This window comes from Danio rerio, chromosome 15, assembly GCF_052040795.2.
Source record: "Danio rerio strain M-AB ecotype USA chromosome 15, GRCz13ab, whole genome shotgun sequence".
Lineage (NCBI taxonomy): Eukaryota > Metazoa > Chordata > Actinopteri > Cypriniformes > Danionidae > Danio > Danio rerio.
The window spans coordinates 6,234,527-6,252,232 of record NC_141035.1 but is presented as its reverse complement, the minus strand read 5'-3'; the positions used below and the strand labels follow the sequence as shown (position 1 = coordinate 6,252,232).

At 35.3% G+C, this 17,706-nt stretch overlaps 1 protein-coding gene and 1 long non-coding RNA gene across 3 annotated transcripts in view; one reads left to right on the top strand and one right to left on the bottom strand.

The window, feature by feature from the left end:
- The first annotated feature begins 5,514 nt into the window (after positions 1-5,514).
- On the top strand, positions 5,515-9,484 carry LOC147833568 (uncharacterized). Its single transcript, XR_015509012.1, has 2 exons — positions 5,515-7,516; positions 8,399-9,484. It is a non-coding gene; the product is annotated as an uncharacterized LOC147833568 (long non-coding RNA).
- A 1,760-nt stretch (positions 9,485-11,244) lies between these two features.
- igsf5b (immunoglobulin superfamily, member 5b) overlaps positions 11,245-17,706 on the bottom strand; it is an 83,362-nt gene continuing 76,900 nt past the window's right edge. For both annotated transcript variants that reach the window (XM_087283639.1, XM_087283638.1), the window contains one exon: positions 11,245-12,094. In XM_087283639.1, the coding sequence (XP_087139765.1) occupies positions 11,987-12,094 (108 nt within the window). In that variant the 3' untranslated portion in view covers positions 11,245-11,986. The remainder of the gene's footprint in view (positions 12,095-17,706) is intronic.

Genomic DNA, 17,706 nt, shown 5'->3' with positions numbered 1-17,706 from the left:
CTTCTCTTGCATTTGTTTTGAAGACTCAATAGACTTTTAACCAGTTTAATTGTGTTTCAAAGTGTTTTGCCAAAGGTTAGACTCAGACATTTTACTTTAAAGTGAATTCCACCTTCTGCTCACTCAATAGTTTTGTTGTACTCTGTGTTCCGGATGACTGCTGCATAATTGCTAGTTATTGTACTGTTGTGAAGGCATAATGTTGTAACATCCCAGTGGCACCTAAGAAATGAGAGCCATCAACAGAGCCTTGTGATGCAAGATATTTGGGCATCGCATGTTTTAAAGTGAAATAACGATTTTCAATTAAGAGCCATTTGCAAGACTCTGCGGGGAAACAAAGACACATTCAAAGACACATTCTCTTGTACAGTATGCAAATTATTAATATGATAATGTACTACCATTTTGGATTTGTACAAATACTATAATAGTAAAATTACTTTAATATGTCGTTATCGAATGAATATTTGTCCATCTGCAATCTAAATAGAACAAGAAAATCAAGAAAACTTGTCATCCATAAATATGCTAAATGTGCTTTCTGCAATGTAGATTGTGCCAAAACAGCTTAACATTCCAGCATATCAAGCAGGCGAAAACAGCAATACCACTTAGAAAAAGCGATACAGGCTCATTCTGATTTTGTATCCCTATATACATTTCTGGTGAGAGCAAAATACATCCCAGGAGCTATGTCTTTTTTGCAGCTTTTGTTTCTGCGAATCCACCAGAGGCTGCTTTGTATGCTTTTTCAGATCTTAAACTTCTCTCGCTCACGCCTACTTTAAACTCACCAGAGGCTGCTGTTGACTGACCGACCAATCTCACACTCTCCCACATTCCTAAACCCGACCAATAGTATTTTAAAAAGCACCGATTGACCCTCCCACTCACTTCCCTAAACCCAACTGCAGTGTGTTTTAAAAAGCAATCCAGAAAAAGAAAAGCCTTCACCAGATTTTTAATCACGTTTTCTGATTTTACCACATTCTCACTCTGTTTTTTACTTGTTTATTTTAAATTATATTATTATTATTTTGTCTTTCCTCCTTTCTGAAACTGTTGTTTATAGACTCAAACCCCATTGTCATGGTCAACTCCGCTCTGCATCTTGTACATCTGCCAATGTACATGTTGAGCTACCAGACAAACTGATAACAGCAACATTTGAGGTCATAGGAAATCAACTTAAAGGCAGAGAAATGCACTTTGACAGCTTGCGACATCATCTGCCATTTTCACTGAGTACGTTTACATGGAGCCCAATACTCCGATTTTAGTATGATTAAGGCAATACTCTGATTAAGAGTCTACCATGTCAACAGCGATTTTTGATTACCTTAAAAGACCACAGACACCTTTCGGCGTGCGGTATCAAAAAAGCAACTCATGTAAACACCTTTATTATATTATTTATGTAATTAAAATTATTTTTTTTAAATGTCAAATAAAATATTTTTCTAGAGTCATCCACCATAATTCTGTGGCTCAAAAGTATAATTATTTTAGGCATTATTTTAAAAGTATTGATTTAGCACCGGTATCGAAATAACCCCATACAATACCCAACCCTAAGGGTAAGTTACAGATTTAAAAATACAGATTTACATGTTCAGATGCTTGTTCAGAAGATTTCCAATGTTAACAACATGGAGAAGTTAGAACTAGTAGTTTATTTCAACAAACGAGTGTAAACAAACAATAGCTACACTTTTTTATTCCTTGGTGAAATATTATTAATGCAAGAGTGTTGTTGTCACAGTTAACTGAACCTTTTCTCCATTGGCAATTCCACCAAGTGGCACCAATACCATTGTTTATCCCTCTCTGTAAAGGTGTATAAAACCAAACTTCTGCTCTTCTATTGGCCTTAGTCAGGGAAGTGATCAATAACCCGATGGCCACTCTGTCTGAGCTCCAGCGTTCTTTGGAGAGAGGAGAACCTTGCAGAAGGACAACCATCTATGCAGCAGTCCACCAATCAGGCCTGTATGGTAGAGTGGCCAGATGGAAGCCACTCCCCGCCTGGAATTTGCCAAAAGTCATCTGAAGGACTCTCAGATCATAAGAAACAAAATTCTCTGGTCTGCTGAGACTAAAATTGAACTCTTTGGAGTGAATGCAGGCATTACATTTGGAACAAATCAGGCACTGCTCATCACCAAGCTAATACCCTCCCTACAATGAATATGGTGGTGGCAGCATCATGCTGTGGGGATGTTTTTCAGCAGCAGGGACTGGAAGAGTAGTCAGGATAGAGGGAAAGATGAATGCAGCAATGTACAGAGACATCCTGAATGAAAACCTGCTTCAGGGTGCTCTTGATCTCAGACTGGGGCGACCGGCAGGACAATGACCCAAAGCACACCGCCAAAATATCAATGGAGTGGATTCACAACAACTGTCCTTGAATGTCCTTGAGTGGCCCAGCCAGAGCCCAGACCTAAATTCTTTTGAACATCTATAGAGAGATCTGGAAATGGCTGTACACAGTCACACTTCCCCTCCAACCTGATAGAGCTTGAGAGGTACTGCAAAGAGGAATGGGCTCAAATTCCCAAAGACAGGTGTGCCAAGCTTGTGGCATCATATTCAAAAAGACTTGAGGCTGTAATCGCTGCCAAAGGTGCATCAACAAAATATTGATCAAAGGCTGTGAATACTGATGTACATGTGATTTTTCAGGTTTTTTTTTTTTTTAATAAATTTGAAACAATTTCAAAAATCTTTGTTCACATTGTCATTATGGGGTTTTGTGTGGAGAATTTTAAGGAATAAATGAATTTATTCTGTTTTGGAATAAGGCTGTAACATAAAAAATAAAATTGGAAAAAGTGAAGCGCTTTGAATTCTTTCCGGATGCATTGTATGTGATGAAACCTATTGTGGAGGACTGAAAAAAATATGCTTCTGTTGGGGCATTCTAATCCTTTACACGTTGACAATATATAAACTATTAATTGATTGAATTTACAGAAAATTATTTGGTATTATGTGTCTCATTTCTGGGTGGAGTTTACATGTTCTGCCCGTGTTTGCGTGGGTTTCCTCCAGGTGCTCCGTTTTCCTCCACAGACCAAAGACATGCGCTATACTGTAGGTGAATTGGATTAACTAAATTGGCCGTAGTGTATGAGTGCGTGTGTGAATGAGTGTACGGGTGTTTCCCAACACTGGGTTGCAGCTGGAAGGGTATCCGCTGAGTAAAACATATGCTGGAATAATTGGTGATTCATTCCACCCTGATTAATAAGGGAGAAAAATGTAGTAATGTCAGATTTTTGTCATGTTGCCCATCTCTATTTTTAAATAATGACAAATTAGGGTTGGTACTGCATGACCTGAACCTGGAAATTTCCTTCCAATAGTAGGTTTAGACACTCCTGCCATAAACTATACACAAACTGGACATGAACATGACAGTCAAAAAGCAGTCAAAACCTGTTTGTTATTCGAGTCTATACTTTGGAGCCTGCCTAGGTAATTGGAACAAATGTGTTGAGTTTTATTCCACAAGCTTCAAGGAAGAACTTTTGTCCCCAAGCAAAGCAACTGTGGGTTGGGTTTTGTCGCTACGCATCCTCTGTGATGAAACTCTGGCTTACTTGAAGTGTATTCGGTCAGACAGTGCTGTTCGCTTTGGGACACGAAACAAGGCTTCAGTTGTGGTGGCGATTCTCTGCAGCTTCTCTAGTTTCCACTGAGTTTGCACAAAGAGAACACCAGATCTCCAACGTAAAGCTTTTTTTCTGCATTTCCGACTCACCTCATCAGTTTTTAAGAGGCATTAATCTGCTAATTACGTGGGCCTTAATTATGCTAACAGCACCGTGTCAAGGGCTCCTGTCTCCAGTTCCCTATTATAGCCAGTCACTTAATACAGTGGCACCTAACTGACTTTGGAAGCACTTAAATGCCCTGTTGTAAGGATGCACTAGAGAGGATTGCATTTCAATCACAGAGAAGACATGCTAAGTTATTCATCAGCGCTGCAGTGAATCGCGCTGTGTAAAGTAGGCTGCAATTGTTTCAAAGTACCGTGACTGATTCCAAAAGGGTTCATTCAGCCGAGGTCAATTACATAAAGACTGATTCATTGTTTGGAGGCAGAAACCTTTCTGTGGTGGCTGGCTTCTAATATGCATGAATAAATATTTATGCTGATGATTAGATGCTTTCATTTACATGATTGCAGCCAGCGTCTGCATCCCATGTTCCAGAACACAATGCGTTTCTGAAATCGCTTCTGTAACTGTACGTTAGTGTGTGTAATAACTGTATGCAATTGAGAAATCTCTTGTGAAACAAATATATGGGAATATCATGTTGACAATGGGCTTTTGAACAGTGTGGTGCAAGTTACTTCCAAACTGTAATGCATTACTTGTTACTGTTATTTCAAGAGTTCACACTTAGCTGATGATTGATTATAAAAGGCCCCGCTTACACTAATGCGTTTTTGTTTTAAAACGCTTAAGTTTTGCTACGGTTACGCCATCCGTCCACACTACGCTGGAGTTTGAGCGCTGAAAACGAAGCGTTTTGGAAAAGCTGAAGAGGCCGTTTTCATTCTTAAATGCTGCTGCTCCGTCTCAGTGTGGATAGGGCAAAACAAAGACATCTGAAAACGGACATCTGATTGGGACTTTTCCTCAATATTAAGTAGCCTAACGTTACACACAGTTCAGTCTCGCATCCTCTCCTTGTAAGTTCAGACTTCGCAAGTTTGATATGAAAAAAACTGACTCCCGAGGACATGTCAGGTGTAACGAAGTGGCTGACACGGAGGAATCCATTTGCAGTATTTTTATTAAACAGTTTAATAACGAATAGCACACAGATGTTGTGCGTGTGTAAACTCACATCAAACACAGTAGTATATCGTCGTTGGGATGGCGGCAGGGAAACTAGGGATGGCTGATGTGAAACTGACGTTTCGACACAGTGTCGAGATCCCGAAGCGCAAGTGTTTCGAAACACTGTACCGAAGCATGATCCGAAACACCCAGGTCAAGTGACTAAAGTGTTTCGAAACACTTGGTTACGTGACAAAAGCGATTCAAAGCATAGATCATTTCAGAAGCGTTTCAAGACCCGGAGAATCTGAATTTGACTGGCATGATCTTTATAAAATCTCTGTCTCGTATGGCCTAGTGGACCGAGCATGTGCACTATGGTACTGTATTTCAAATTTATTTTGGGTTCGAATCTCAACTATTACAAATACTCCAAAATCATGATTTTATGTATTTTAATCATGTTACTGTTTTATGGTGTAGCCTAGATAGGATACAGCTGCGGATACACCATCAATTTAGCATCATTTTTGTAACACTATAAAACAATAATTCATATTTTTACAGTACTGTGATGGGTTTAGGTTTTGGATAGACGTTAATAAAATACAATGGGAATTTAATTAATAATATAAATAATTATTGTCAACTTCTGGCCACAACTGTATCTGATCTAGTAACAACCCTGTTATATGAACAAAATACAAATTTATTTACAAATGTTTATTCATATGTCAGAGCAATGTTGAAACAAAACGATACAATAACAAAGCATTATCAACTGGTAGTAAAGCATTTCAACACAATTGTGCCAGTCTGGATTCGAACCCATTATTCCCGCATGATGGTCACATATTCAAACCGCTCGACTAAACCATCTGATGATTCAAAGCTACAAAGTAGGGTTTGATACATCAATTTGCTCAACTGTTCTTTGCTGAAGCTGTTTCAGTGAAATACAAATAAAATGACCACTAGGTGTCACCGTAGAGTGGTGTTTCGAAACGTTTCGAAGCTTCGACACATTTGCTTCGATAGTTTCAGTGTTTCACGAAGCCACGCTTTGCCCACCACTAAGGGAAATACAGGATGAGTATGCAGGCATGGGTCAGAGACAGACAGCTAGTATCGGAGTCAGTAAACAGGCTAGAGTTCAAGGCAGGCGGCGAGGATCAAAGTCGGGGTTCAGGCAAAGGCAAAAGGCAGGCAGGACTGGGTCAGTAAACGTAGCAAGATCACAACAGGAAAGCAGGCAAGGATGAGAATGCTCAGTAGTGTTAGCCGGGGCAGAACAAGACTTCGCACTGAAGCAGTGTGTGTGTGCTGCTTATATGTGTGTGGTGAGTGATTGGGAAATGTGCTGCATGTGTATGCCAATCAGTCTGTGAGAATGACGTAATGTCAATAGTCCGGTGATGATGACCTCTGCTGGCCAGCGAGGGGAATGACTGGGACCGAGTCGGTGACATCAGGTAAATCTTCAAAGGGAACAGTGTACTTTATAACCTAATTCACATCACCCTGGCTACGTTGTTTAACTTTCTCAACAATAAAATGAACACATGATTTAAGGAACTGCCTATTTTCATTTTGATATTAGCAACTTAACAGACAGCAGAAATGTTGAGGCGTTGAGCTGCATATGTGAGCGTCATCTTCACTGTATGGATATTTATAAGCAAACGGAGCCTGTAACAACTGCCTCCTTTCATTTTCAGCGAAAATATGAAACATACCCTCTCTTCTGCTGAATATCAGTTTTAATAATCAGTAATGACCCTTATAAAAGTATAACATACAATAAGTTTATACATTATAGGAAATAAAGGCAAGCGATCAGTCAATATACAGAATGTATGTGGTTACATTAATTATTAACTTATCTTTGCGCTCAGCCAAAACACGTAACCTGAGAACAAGTAATAGATTCAAAAGACCAAAGTCGGGGAATATGTTTTTAGATATAGACAACAAGATTAATTAAATATCACGTTTAACAAATATAGTGAGATTAGATCCAGCGGGAGATGCTTGATGAGCACTCCGAGCACAGTTCTCAGCTGGCTATAGATAGGCTGCAGCGCATGCCAGAGAGTGTGTGTGTGGTCACGTGATGTGCGTTTTCAGCGTTTTGGTGTGGACAGGGAGCTGTTCAGAAACGCTGGGTCGGTTGTTTTGTCATCACTTTAGACATTACGCTAGAGAATCATTCAAATGCTAGCTCTAAAATGATGTTTGTGAAGCAACAACGATTTCTGCTGTTCTGATGTCAGCTGCAAATGTGAATGAATGGCAGAAGAAAATCTTTCCTCATGCAAATTGAATTTTTAGACTCTCCGTGTTCGATTTTCCTGTTTATTTACAAGATGATACCATCGAACTGTTATATAAATGCAATTTCACACTCGTCGCAGTGCGATATGTACAACACACACCTCCCACCAGTGCCAATATAAAACCAAATCGCACAGCTACTTGTGGGATATTGCTCCTATATGTAAATATACAGTATATATGTTCTTGCTATCAACGTTAACTTCTTAATGATTGTTATTAATTATTTTATGTGTTAATTAATGTAAAAAATTCAATACTGCAGTTAACTAACACATGTACAATATGAATCCATACCGATCGCTTATTAATATACTGTACCTATACTATAACTTTTTGTATCATTTGAAACATTTTCTAAAAATGGCTGCATATTGGGATCAGTGGCGCCCCCAGAAAAATTTCTTAGGGGTGGCCAAGTAAGGCCACAACAAATCTTGGGGTGGCACACAAAAAATTATGAATTGTGTATATATTGTGAATAAGGAGTAATGTTATATTTTTGTTTTTGGTAAAATAAATAATGTTGTTTTAATGAAATCCAATAATTACTCTTGAAATATTGTAATTTATTCCGCAAGTACAAGTGCAAACCAAATAAAAATCAATATTTAGTCTAAAACCTCTTTCAGGTAAGTTAATTCTTGTACAACATACAATATATGCCATGTCTAACATTAATGAAGATTAATGAATGAATTAATAAACCAAACAAATGAACAAACTGTACAAAAGGCATTACTACAGTATGTACACACGCTTACTATACATACCCCAATATAATTTATCCATGCTCCTTTGTGAGCCTTATTTAATACATATTCCTGTACCTATTTGCAAAATACACCCACAAAATCATTAGGATTTTTGGCCCTTTTAAGTCAACCAGCAAAATATTGTAGTTGCTAAGTAAACTAGATTTTGAAAAGCAGATTTCAAAATGCATCTATTTATTTATTTTGGATTTGTGGTTTTTTATAAGATAAAACACAACTTTTTCATTTCAAAAATAATAATTTCTTAATAAAAAGTGTGCAATCTCAGTGAATCAGCTTCATCAGTGGCGCTGATCAATCCACAATAATTTAGGCTGCATTTTATTTATTCATTTATTTATTGAAGTATTGTAAATTTAAGTAAATGCATTTAAATTATTAATATCAGCAACTATCATATTGGGGTGGCCACAGGGGTGGCCAGAGTTTACACAAGGGTGGCCGTGGCCACCCCTGGCCACCCCTTGGGGGCGCCCCAATTTGGGATAGAGAAAAGTGCAGGCTACAAATAGAAAAATTTCGATACAGTTAAAGATTGTGGATCCAGTTTATTACATGATGTCTCAAATACTGCATTGCAAAAACATTTCCCAGGACAGAAAGGGGGCAACGACGACATCCTGTGAAATAAACAACGCAGGAAGAAAGCGGCAGAGAAAAGCGAAACAGACTTGAGAAGCAGTGATGCAGAAGTCTTTGAAAGACAAACAGTGGCCTCTGTAAATCACCCCAGAGAAACAGTCTGCTTGACCCTGACATCAAATCCTCCACTTGTGAATGGCAAATGAAAACCTCAGTAACACAAGCAGGTCTAGGAAAGATAACACTGGTCTGGAGACCCAAACAAAAACAAAAGGGTTATGTTATCACCCTCTCATATCACGACAGCTTTGTGTGACCTACTGAGGGTGACCCTAATTTATTCAGCAGTTGCCGTCTATGACTGACGAGCAACCAGAAAACATGAAGAGACAGAAATTAGTACATTTCCTAATTTGAAAATGTTTTATTTAAAAATTGTATGAAATTTATTTTATTTGAAACATTTTTACATTTTATTTATTCAAAATTTACAACAAAAATGTTTCATTATTATTATTATTATTTTTAAAACATAAAATTCCACTTTCATAGGGTTGAACACCAGTATAAAAATAATACAAAGTTATTGCCTGTTGGCATTTTACAATAATGATCCATTACTTAATGGTAAAGTAATAATAACATGAACAAACTGTGAATAAGACATCTATTGGAATATTTATTCATCTTTGTTCACATTAGCTAAGTTCAAAAACAAATTCATGTTAACTCGCAGTGCATTAACTATTGTTAACAAGCTAAAGCTTTGGATTTTAATAAATCATTAGTAAATGTTGAAATATGATTATTTAATGCTGAACATTTGCAGTACATGCATTTGTACAATGCACATTCTTAACTCGCACTTTAAATACTTTTACAAATGGAAAATCTTTGTGTGTTACCAATATGTAACATGTAAGTGATAAATTTAATAATATGTTTCATTATTGTTAACTAAACCTAAAATCATCAAATCATTTTTAAATCGAATCGTTTTCCTTTTATAGGCAATTTTCTACATGTATTACATTTTTAATTTCCCATGCAGGCAACCAACCAAATACAAGATTTTAAGAAAGAAAAAAGGAATTTATTTATTTCCTGTCGCATGAGGCATTTAGCTTCCTAACTCTAATTCCAGGATGCAAAATGGAGGCAAACCCTGCCAAATAAAGGCAATTTTCACGTTACTAAAAATATTTTTTGTTCACAAATATATATAAACATAAGCATGAAGGTCTTCAGATTCATCCAAACGAAACAAATCTTTCAAGAGATTATAGTTTTGTGTTTGTCAAATGTTCAAGCGGAACCTATAGTTGCCGGTGGGCAAATACTCTGTAAGTACATAAATCATGGGCAATTAGGGAATAATCTGTTAATAAGTTAATAAATCAATGTTATTGGCCTTGTTTAGTGTATTTTGCTTTCATAACACCCTATTTTAACTTATATCTTTACTTTAAAGTTTTTTATACACAATTTGATACACAGCAAAATAACTTCTCCTACTGGTCCCTCTCCCACAAAGATTTAAAATAATACAGAAAATAAAGAACTTCTGCAGTTTATAAGCAGAATCACTGAAGAAAAAGACAAAACTACAACCGAATTCAGTCACAACCTTAAGCCCTGCTGTCTTCAAAGACATGGGTATTGTCTAAATCGCAGTTTTTTCTACATGGATTGGCTGTTCGTCAACACACAAAGTATCAGTTCACTGAAATCCAAATGTTTGAAAACCCTTGTCAGGGTGAAAATTTTTAAAAGCACAGCAGGTTCTGTTTTTTTTTTTTAAATATGTTTATATATATAATATATGTGTATGTATGTATGTATGTTATATATATATATATATATATATATATATATATATATATATATATATATATATATATATATATATATATATATATATATATATTAAAGACAATTATTACAAATACTGAAATAATTATAATTATTAACTTTTTTATTTATCTTTTTGACACACAATAGTATGTTGGGGAAACTAGTATGTGTTTCATCACTGTAAGACAAATGGATTAATTCTTTGTGTTTTACATTCATGAAACCATATGATAGATAATTTTGGGGGGTTCATATCAAATGGTTTTCAAAGTTTAAACATAAAAATGTGTTTACGAATATGAATTGATCTTTTGAAATCAGTTGATTAAAGTTAGGATGCCAAATGTTCTCCTCATATTCAAATTTTACATTGAACAGTGCTTACAAAATATTTGCCCATTGGCAACTCTAGTTGCCATATGTTCAAATGTAATTTTCTTGAAAAAAAAAAAGAAAAACTGGAGAAAATAATTGTAAAGCATGTTCATATATGACAATATTAACAAGGATATACAAAAAAAAAAATTGATCTTAAATTTACAGTAAATTACTGGCTAATAATTGCATTACTTTCACAGTAAGGTACTGTATGTAAATTCAGAGTAAATTACCGTGATGTACGTCATAATAACAATAATTCTGTAAATATTTCTAAATATCAAAAAAGTGCCTGTACCATCATAAACGTTAATGTGTATTAATTTCTATTTTGAATAAAATATAAAGTGTTTGAATTCCTATAACTAACATGCAAAAGATATAGCCATTTTTACAGTAATTTGCTGTAATCATGATGCCTGCCTTAATTTTACAATAAAATTCTGAATAGGTGAAATTTAACAGTTAAATCCTGTATGGTGACACCAATGTAATTTACAGTGAAAAATTACAGTAACATGTAAAATTCTGGGAATTTATTACAGTGTATGCATGAAACAATTTTTTAAAAATTGGGCACAAATGTGTTAACTCAAACAAAATAAAAACAAATAGTTTATAACAAAGAATATATAATAATAATAATAATAATAAAAAGTATTTAAAAGCAACAAAACACAAATTAAAAACTAATAAAATTATTAAAAATATCACTACTAAAATCAACACTAAAGCACTAAAGTAGAAAATATATAAATAAAATCTGATTCAACATATATAAAACAGTATATTAGTAAATCAAAATAACTACAAAATAAGACTGATTCAGGGCTCATATTTTGTGATATGTCCCCACCTTCTTGACACTCGAGCCATTACATCCTGGTCTTCAGCACATTATTATTAGCGTACCAATAATGGCAAGACTCACATCACCTTACAATTAATAGGTTCTATCTGACATTTTTTGTCAAAATTGAGTTATTGACATATTCTTATTAAATGAAAACTTATTTATATTATGGAATGTTTTTTATAAGTTGTTTACATTTAAGGATTTTTGCTTTAAAAACAAATGTTACACACATACTGTTTGCTACATGGAATGCAAAAACTTTAAACTTGACATCTCAAAATCATTCAGAACGCAGATAGAAACTTATAATATCAAGGTGACGACTTTGTGGCAAAACACTGGCCTAAAAAACGGCATGTAATCCACTATTCTTGCAGTAAGTGGCTAACGTGTGTTTGACCCAGAGGTCAGACTGTGGTGACCTGGCGGACTGTCTTCTTTGCGCTATTGGAGTAAAGGTTAGAAAAGTCTTCATCCTCCTGGTTTTGAGAGCTGAAAATGACAATATCAGGAACCTGTACAGAACACAAAACATAAATTGATAAAAACCAGGAAACTTGATAAATGAACCTTGATTTAAATGCATTGATCCTATTTCATGATAACAACATTTGACAGCAAATGAGGATATGACACAAGTAGACATACACTCTGACTTCTTAAAATGAACTGAATCTAAACAATTCTTGAGTTTTTAGGGGACAATTTAATTGTTTTATGTTCAATCCACTTCACATTTGTAAAAACAAGTAAGTTAACTTAATCGATTTGTGTTGCGACAACATGGAGTTGTGTGGAACCCTGCATTTTTTACAGCAAACGCAGATATTGAATTCAATATATTGTTATAACAAGCACACATGATACTGATATTGTGAGCTCTTCCAAAAACAGAGAATACTTTTATCTTATTTTAACTTTTGGATTTTTTTTAAGAATATTGACATTGCATTTGCAGTGTGTTCATAACATAAAGATTCAGAAACTTTTTTTTTTTTTTGATGTGCTGGTTGAAGGTCTCTTCACATTTCAATAGTAAAGATTAAAGTAAATGATCTAAATGTGTTTATATGTATTTGTATATTCTGGGTAAGGCATGAAACTAAAAAATGTTCATTCAATTAAAATTGGAGTGCAACGTGTGTGTGTTTGTATGTATGGTGTGTATATGTGTATAGAACACATCATATGTGTATAGAATGTATTGTGTGTGTATATGAATAGAATGTATCATGTGTTTATAGAATGTATCATGTGTTCATCAACTTACAATACCTCAATGGTTACGTCGCTCACCTCTCACACCAGAGACCCATGATCTATCCCTGACAGGAATGTATGTTTACCATTTGAGCATAATTATTGTGTGCACATGAATGTATCAAGTGTGCATATGTATAGCTGTACCTGTAGCTTAGTGGTTGCGTTGTTCGCCTCTCACACCAGAGACCCAGATTCTATCCCAGCCTCTGACAGGAATGTACATGTATCATGTATGTATGTAGTGTATATGTAATTATTGTGTCATGTGTGCATATGTAATTATTTTATCATGTGTGTATATATATGTATCTTCTATGTATGTATATATATGTATCTTACATCATGTGTGTATATGTAATGATTGTATCATGTGTGTGCAGGTATAGAATGTATCATGTAAGCATTGTTTCATGTGTGTATATGTATGGATTGTATCCTGTGTGTCTATATGTAATGACTGTATCATGTGTGTATAGGTATACAATGTATCATGTGTGTATATGTAATGATTGTATCATGTGCGTGTATATGTAATGACTGTATCATGTGTGTATATGTATAGAATGTATTATGTATTCATCAACTTCCAGTAGCTCAGTGATTGCATCGTTTGCCTCTCACACCAGAGACCCAGGTTCTATCCCAGCCTCTGACAGGCATATATATGTATCGTGTGTGTATATGTAATGACTGTATTGTGTGTGTATAGAATGTATCATGTAAGCATTGTTTCATATGTGTATATGTATGGATTGTATCCTGTGTGTATAAAATGTATCATGTGTGTATATGTAGTGATCGTATCGTGTGTGTATGTGTAATGATTGTATCGTGTGAATATGTAATGATCGTATCATGTGTGTATAGGTATAGAATGTATCATGTGCGTGTATATATGTCATGATTTTATCATGTGTGTTTAGGTATAGAATGTATCATGTGTGTATATGTAATGATTGTATCGTGTGTATAGGTATAGAATGTATCATGTGTGTATATGTATGTAGTGTTTATGTAATGATTGCATCATGTGTGTATAGGTATAGAATGTATCATGTGTGTATATGTAATGATTGTATCATGTGTGTGTGTATATGTAATGATTGTATCGTGTGTATATGTACAGAATGTATCACGTATTCATGAACTTCCAGTAGCTCAGAGGTTGCGTCGTTCGCCTCTCACACCAGAGACCCAGGTTCTATCCCAGCCTCTGACAGGAATGTATATGTATCATGTGTGTGTAGATATAGAATGTGTCATGTGGCATTGTTTCATGTCTGTATATGTATGGAATTTCTCATATGTGTTCAAGTATAGAATGTATGAATTGTATCATGTGTGTATATGTAATGATTGTATCATGTGTGTATAAGTATAGAATGTATCATGTGTGTATATGTAATGATTGTATTGTGTGTGTGTATATGTAATGATTGTATCATGTATTTATCAACTTCCAGTAGCTCAGTGGTTGCGTCATTCGCCTCTCACACCAGAGACCCAGGTTCTATCCCAGCCTCTGACAGGAATATATATGTATCATGTGTGTAAATGTAAATTTTGGATCATGTGTGCATATGTATTGATTGTATCATGTGTGTATATGTAATGATTGTATCATGTGTGTATAAGTATAAAATGTATCATGTGTGTATATGTAATGATTGTATCGTGTGTGTATATGTAATGATTGTATTATGTGTATGTATATGTAATGATTGTATCATGTGTGTATGGGTATAGAATGTATCATGTAAACATTGTTTCATGTGTGTATATGTATGGATTGTATCCTGTGTGTATAAAATGTATCATGTGTGTGTATATGTAATGATTTTATCATGTGTGTGTATATGTAATGATTGTATCATGTGTGTGTAAGTATAGAATGTATCATGTGTGTATTTGTATAGAATGTATCATATATTCATCAACTTCCAGTAGCTCAGTGGTTGCATCGTTTGCTTCTCACACCAGAGACCCAGGTTCTATCCCAGCCTCTGACAGGAATATATATGTATCATGTGTGTAAATGTAAATTTTGGATCATGTGTGCATATGTATTGATTGTATCATGTGTGATATCATGTATCATGTGTATGTATATGTAATGATTGTATCATATGTGTGTATACATAATGATTGTATCGTGTTTATATGTAATGATTGTTTGTATGTAATGACTGCATCATGTGTGTATATGTAATGATTGCATCATGTGTGTATATGTAATGATTGCATCATGTGTGTATATGTAATGATTGCATCATGTGTGTATATGTAATGATTGTGTCATGTGTGTATTTGTATAGAATGTAGTATGTATTCATCAACTTCCAGTAGCTCAGTGGTTGCGTCGTTCGCCTCTCGCACCAGAGACCCAGGTTCTATCCCAGCCTCTGACAGGAATGTCTATGTATCATGTGTGTATATGTAATTTTTGCATCATGTGTGCATATGTATTGATTATATCATGTGTGTATATGTATTGATTGTATCATGTGTGTGTAGGTATAGAATGTATCATGTGTGCTTATGTAATTGTTTCATGTGTGTATATGCTATATGCGTGTATGTATATGTATAGAATGTTTCATGACATCATCAACTTTCAGTAGCTCAGTGGTTGTGTCATTCGCCTCTCACACCAGAGACCCAGGTTCTATCCCAGCTTCTGACAGGAATGTATATGTATCATGTGTGTATATGTAATGATTGCATCACGTGTGTGTATATGTAATGATTGTATCATGTGTGTGTATATGTAATGATTGTATCATGTGTGTGTATATGTAATGAATGTATTGTCTGTGTATAGATATAGAATGTATCATGTGTGTATATGTAATGATTGTATTGTGTGTGTATAGGTATAGAATGTGTGTATATGTAATGATTGTATCATGTGTGTATAGGTATAGAATGTATCATGTAAACAATGTTTCATGTGTGTATATGTATGGATTGTATCCTCTGTGTGTATATGTAACGATTGTATCATGTGTGTGTATGTAATGATTGGATCATGTGTGTGTAGTGTGACAAGTCTCTTTGACCAACCCACTGGTCGGCCGAAAGTGGGAAGGACAGAGACTCATCTGCTCAATTGGGAACACCTGAGTTCTCCTCTATAAAAGCCAGCAGTGTTGGCTTGTGATAAAGCCGTGCTTTTGCTCCTGTTTGTTTTGTTTTGTTTCTTTTAGCTTTGGTTAATCTTTGATTTTGGCTTACCTAAAGTGAGCTCTTTATTATTCTTTAATGTTTAAATAAATACTTTTGGTACCAAACCATCTGGTGTATGTCCTCCCTTTAATTTTGTCATCGCCTTTGAGCCGGGTCGTGACAAATATGGGGGCTCGTCCGTAAGTTTAATTAGGTAATAACTTTGTTGAATTAATGAATTTCGTTTATCTAATGATTAATTCGTTAAGTATATATATATTTTTTGGATTAATATTCGTTTTGTTGCCATTGTTTGTGGAGGATTATATCAGATGGTTTGGTTTCTTTTTGTTTGATGGGAGCACGGCCATGAATTTGGGTAAGTCTGGACTTTTTTGTGTATTTGTGGAGAGATTTGTTTTGGAATAAGCTTTTCTCTGTGCAGGTTTAGTGAGGTGTCCTTTGGATGCTTCAAAATATTTTTTGTTTTAGTTTGTTATTTTTGTATGGTGAACGCGGCTGGAGCAGTTGTCTCGGGTACACGTCCGTGTTTTGCAGCGGTGATTTGTCAATTGGTCGCTGTTGCAAACGCTGATTTACAGTGTATAAGAACCCGCCGCAAGTAACTGTATGAAGACTAGGGTTGAGTTTAGTTAGCTTTAAATTTCAGTTAGAGGGAACTGTATGTTCTAGTCTTATTTCTCCTCAAATATTGTTGGGAATATTTGGTAGTCTGCCTTACATTTGTTGTTTCAATGGCTTCGAAAGTTGAAACATTTGTTAGTGCTCCATCAGAGGATTTGTTAAATGATTTAACTAAAGATCAGTTGATAGAACTTGCCGATCGCTACGAGATTAATTTGTCAAGTCAAGATAAACGTGTCAAAGATAATGTTAAATTGTTGATAAAGACGGAGTTAATGGATCGTGGAATTTTAGCATTCGAACTGTCTGAAAGTGCGTCTGATTTGATTGAGACCACTACAATGTCTCCTCTAACATTTGAACAACAAAAACAACTGTTGTTAAGTCAAAAAGAAATGAAAGAAAAAATATCAGCAATGCAAAATCGCATGGAGATGTCTAAACTGCAGTTTCAGCAACAACAGCTTGATTTAGAGCGATATAGGTTACACTTGATTAGAGATGGAAAATTATTACCAACTACAAGTAGGGAACGTAGTTCGTCGTCAAATTCAGATATAGTAGCAAACTTGAGGCTCATTCCAAAATTTGATGAAAAGGATGTTGAACGTTTCTTTTTATTGTTTGAACGAGTAGCAAATGCACGAAATTGGCCAGATGAAGATCGCACGCTCATGCTGCAGTCTGTGTTTATGGGTAAAGCTCAAGAGGCGTATTCTTCTCTCGGGGTAGAGGATGCAAAGAATTATTCAAAAGTCAAAAATGCAGTCTTGAGGGCTTATGAACTGGTCCCAGAGGCCTATAGGCAGAGATTTAGGTCCTGGAAGAAAACTGAAAAACAAACCCATGTTGAGTTTTTGCATGATATTTCTGTTTTCTTCAGTCGCTGGTGTTCAGCGTCTGATGTAAAAACATTGGATGATTTAAGAGAACTAATGTTGCTTGAGCAGTTTAAAAACTCCGTGACCGAACGTATAGCGACATACATCAGCGAGCGTAAACCTAATACAGCGAATGAGGCGGCCGTAATGGCTGATGAATTTTTTCTTATTCA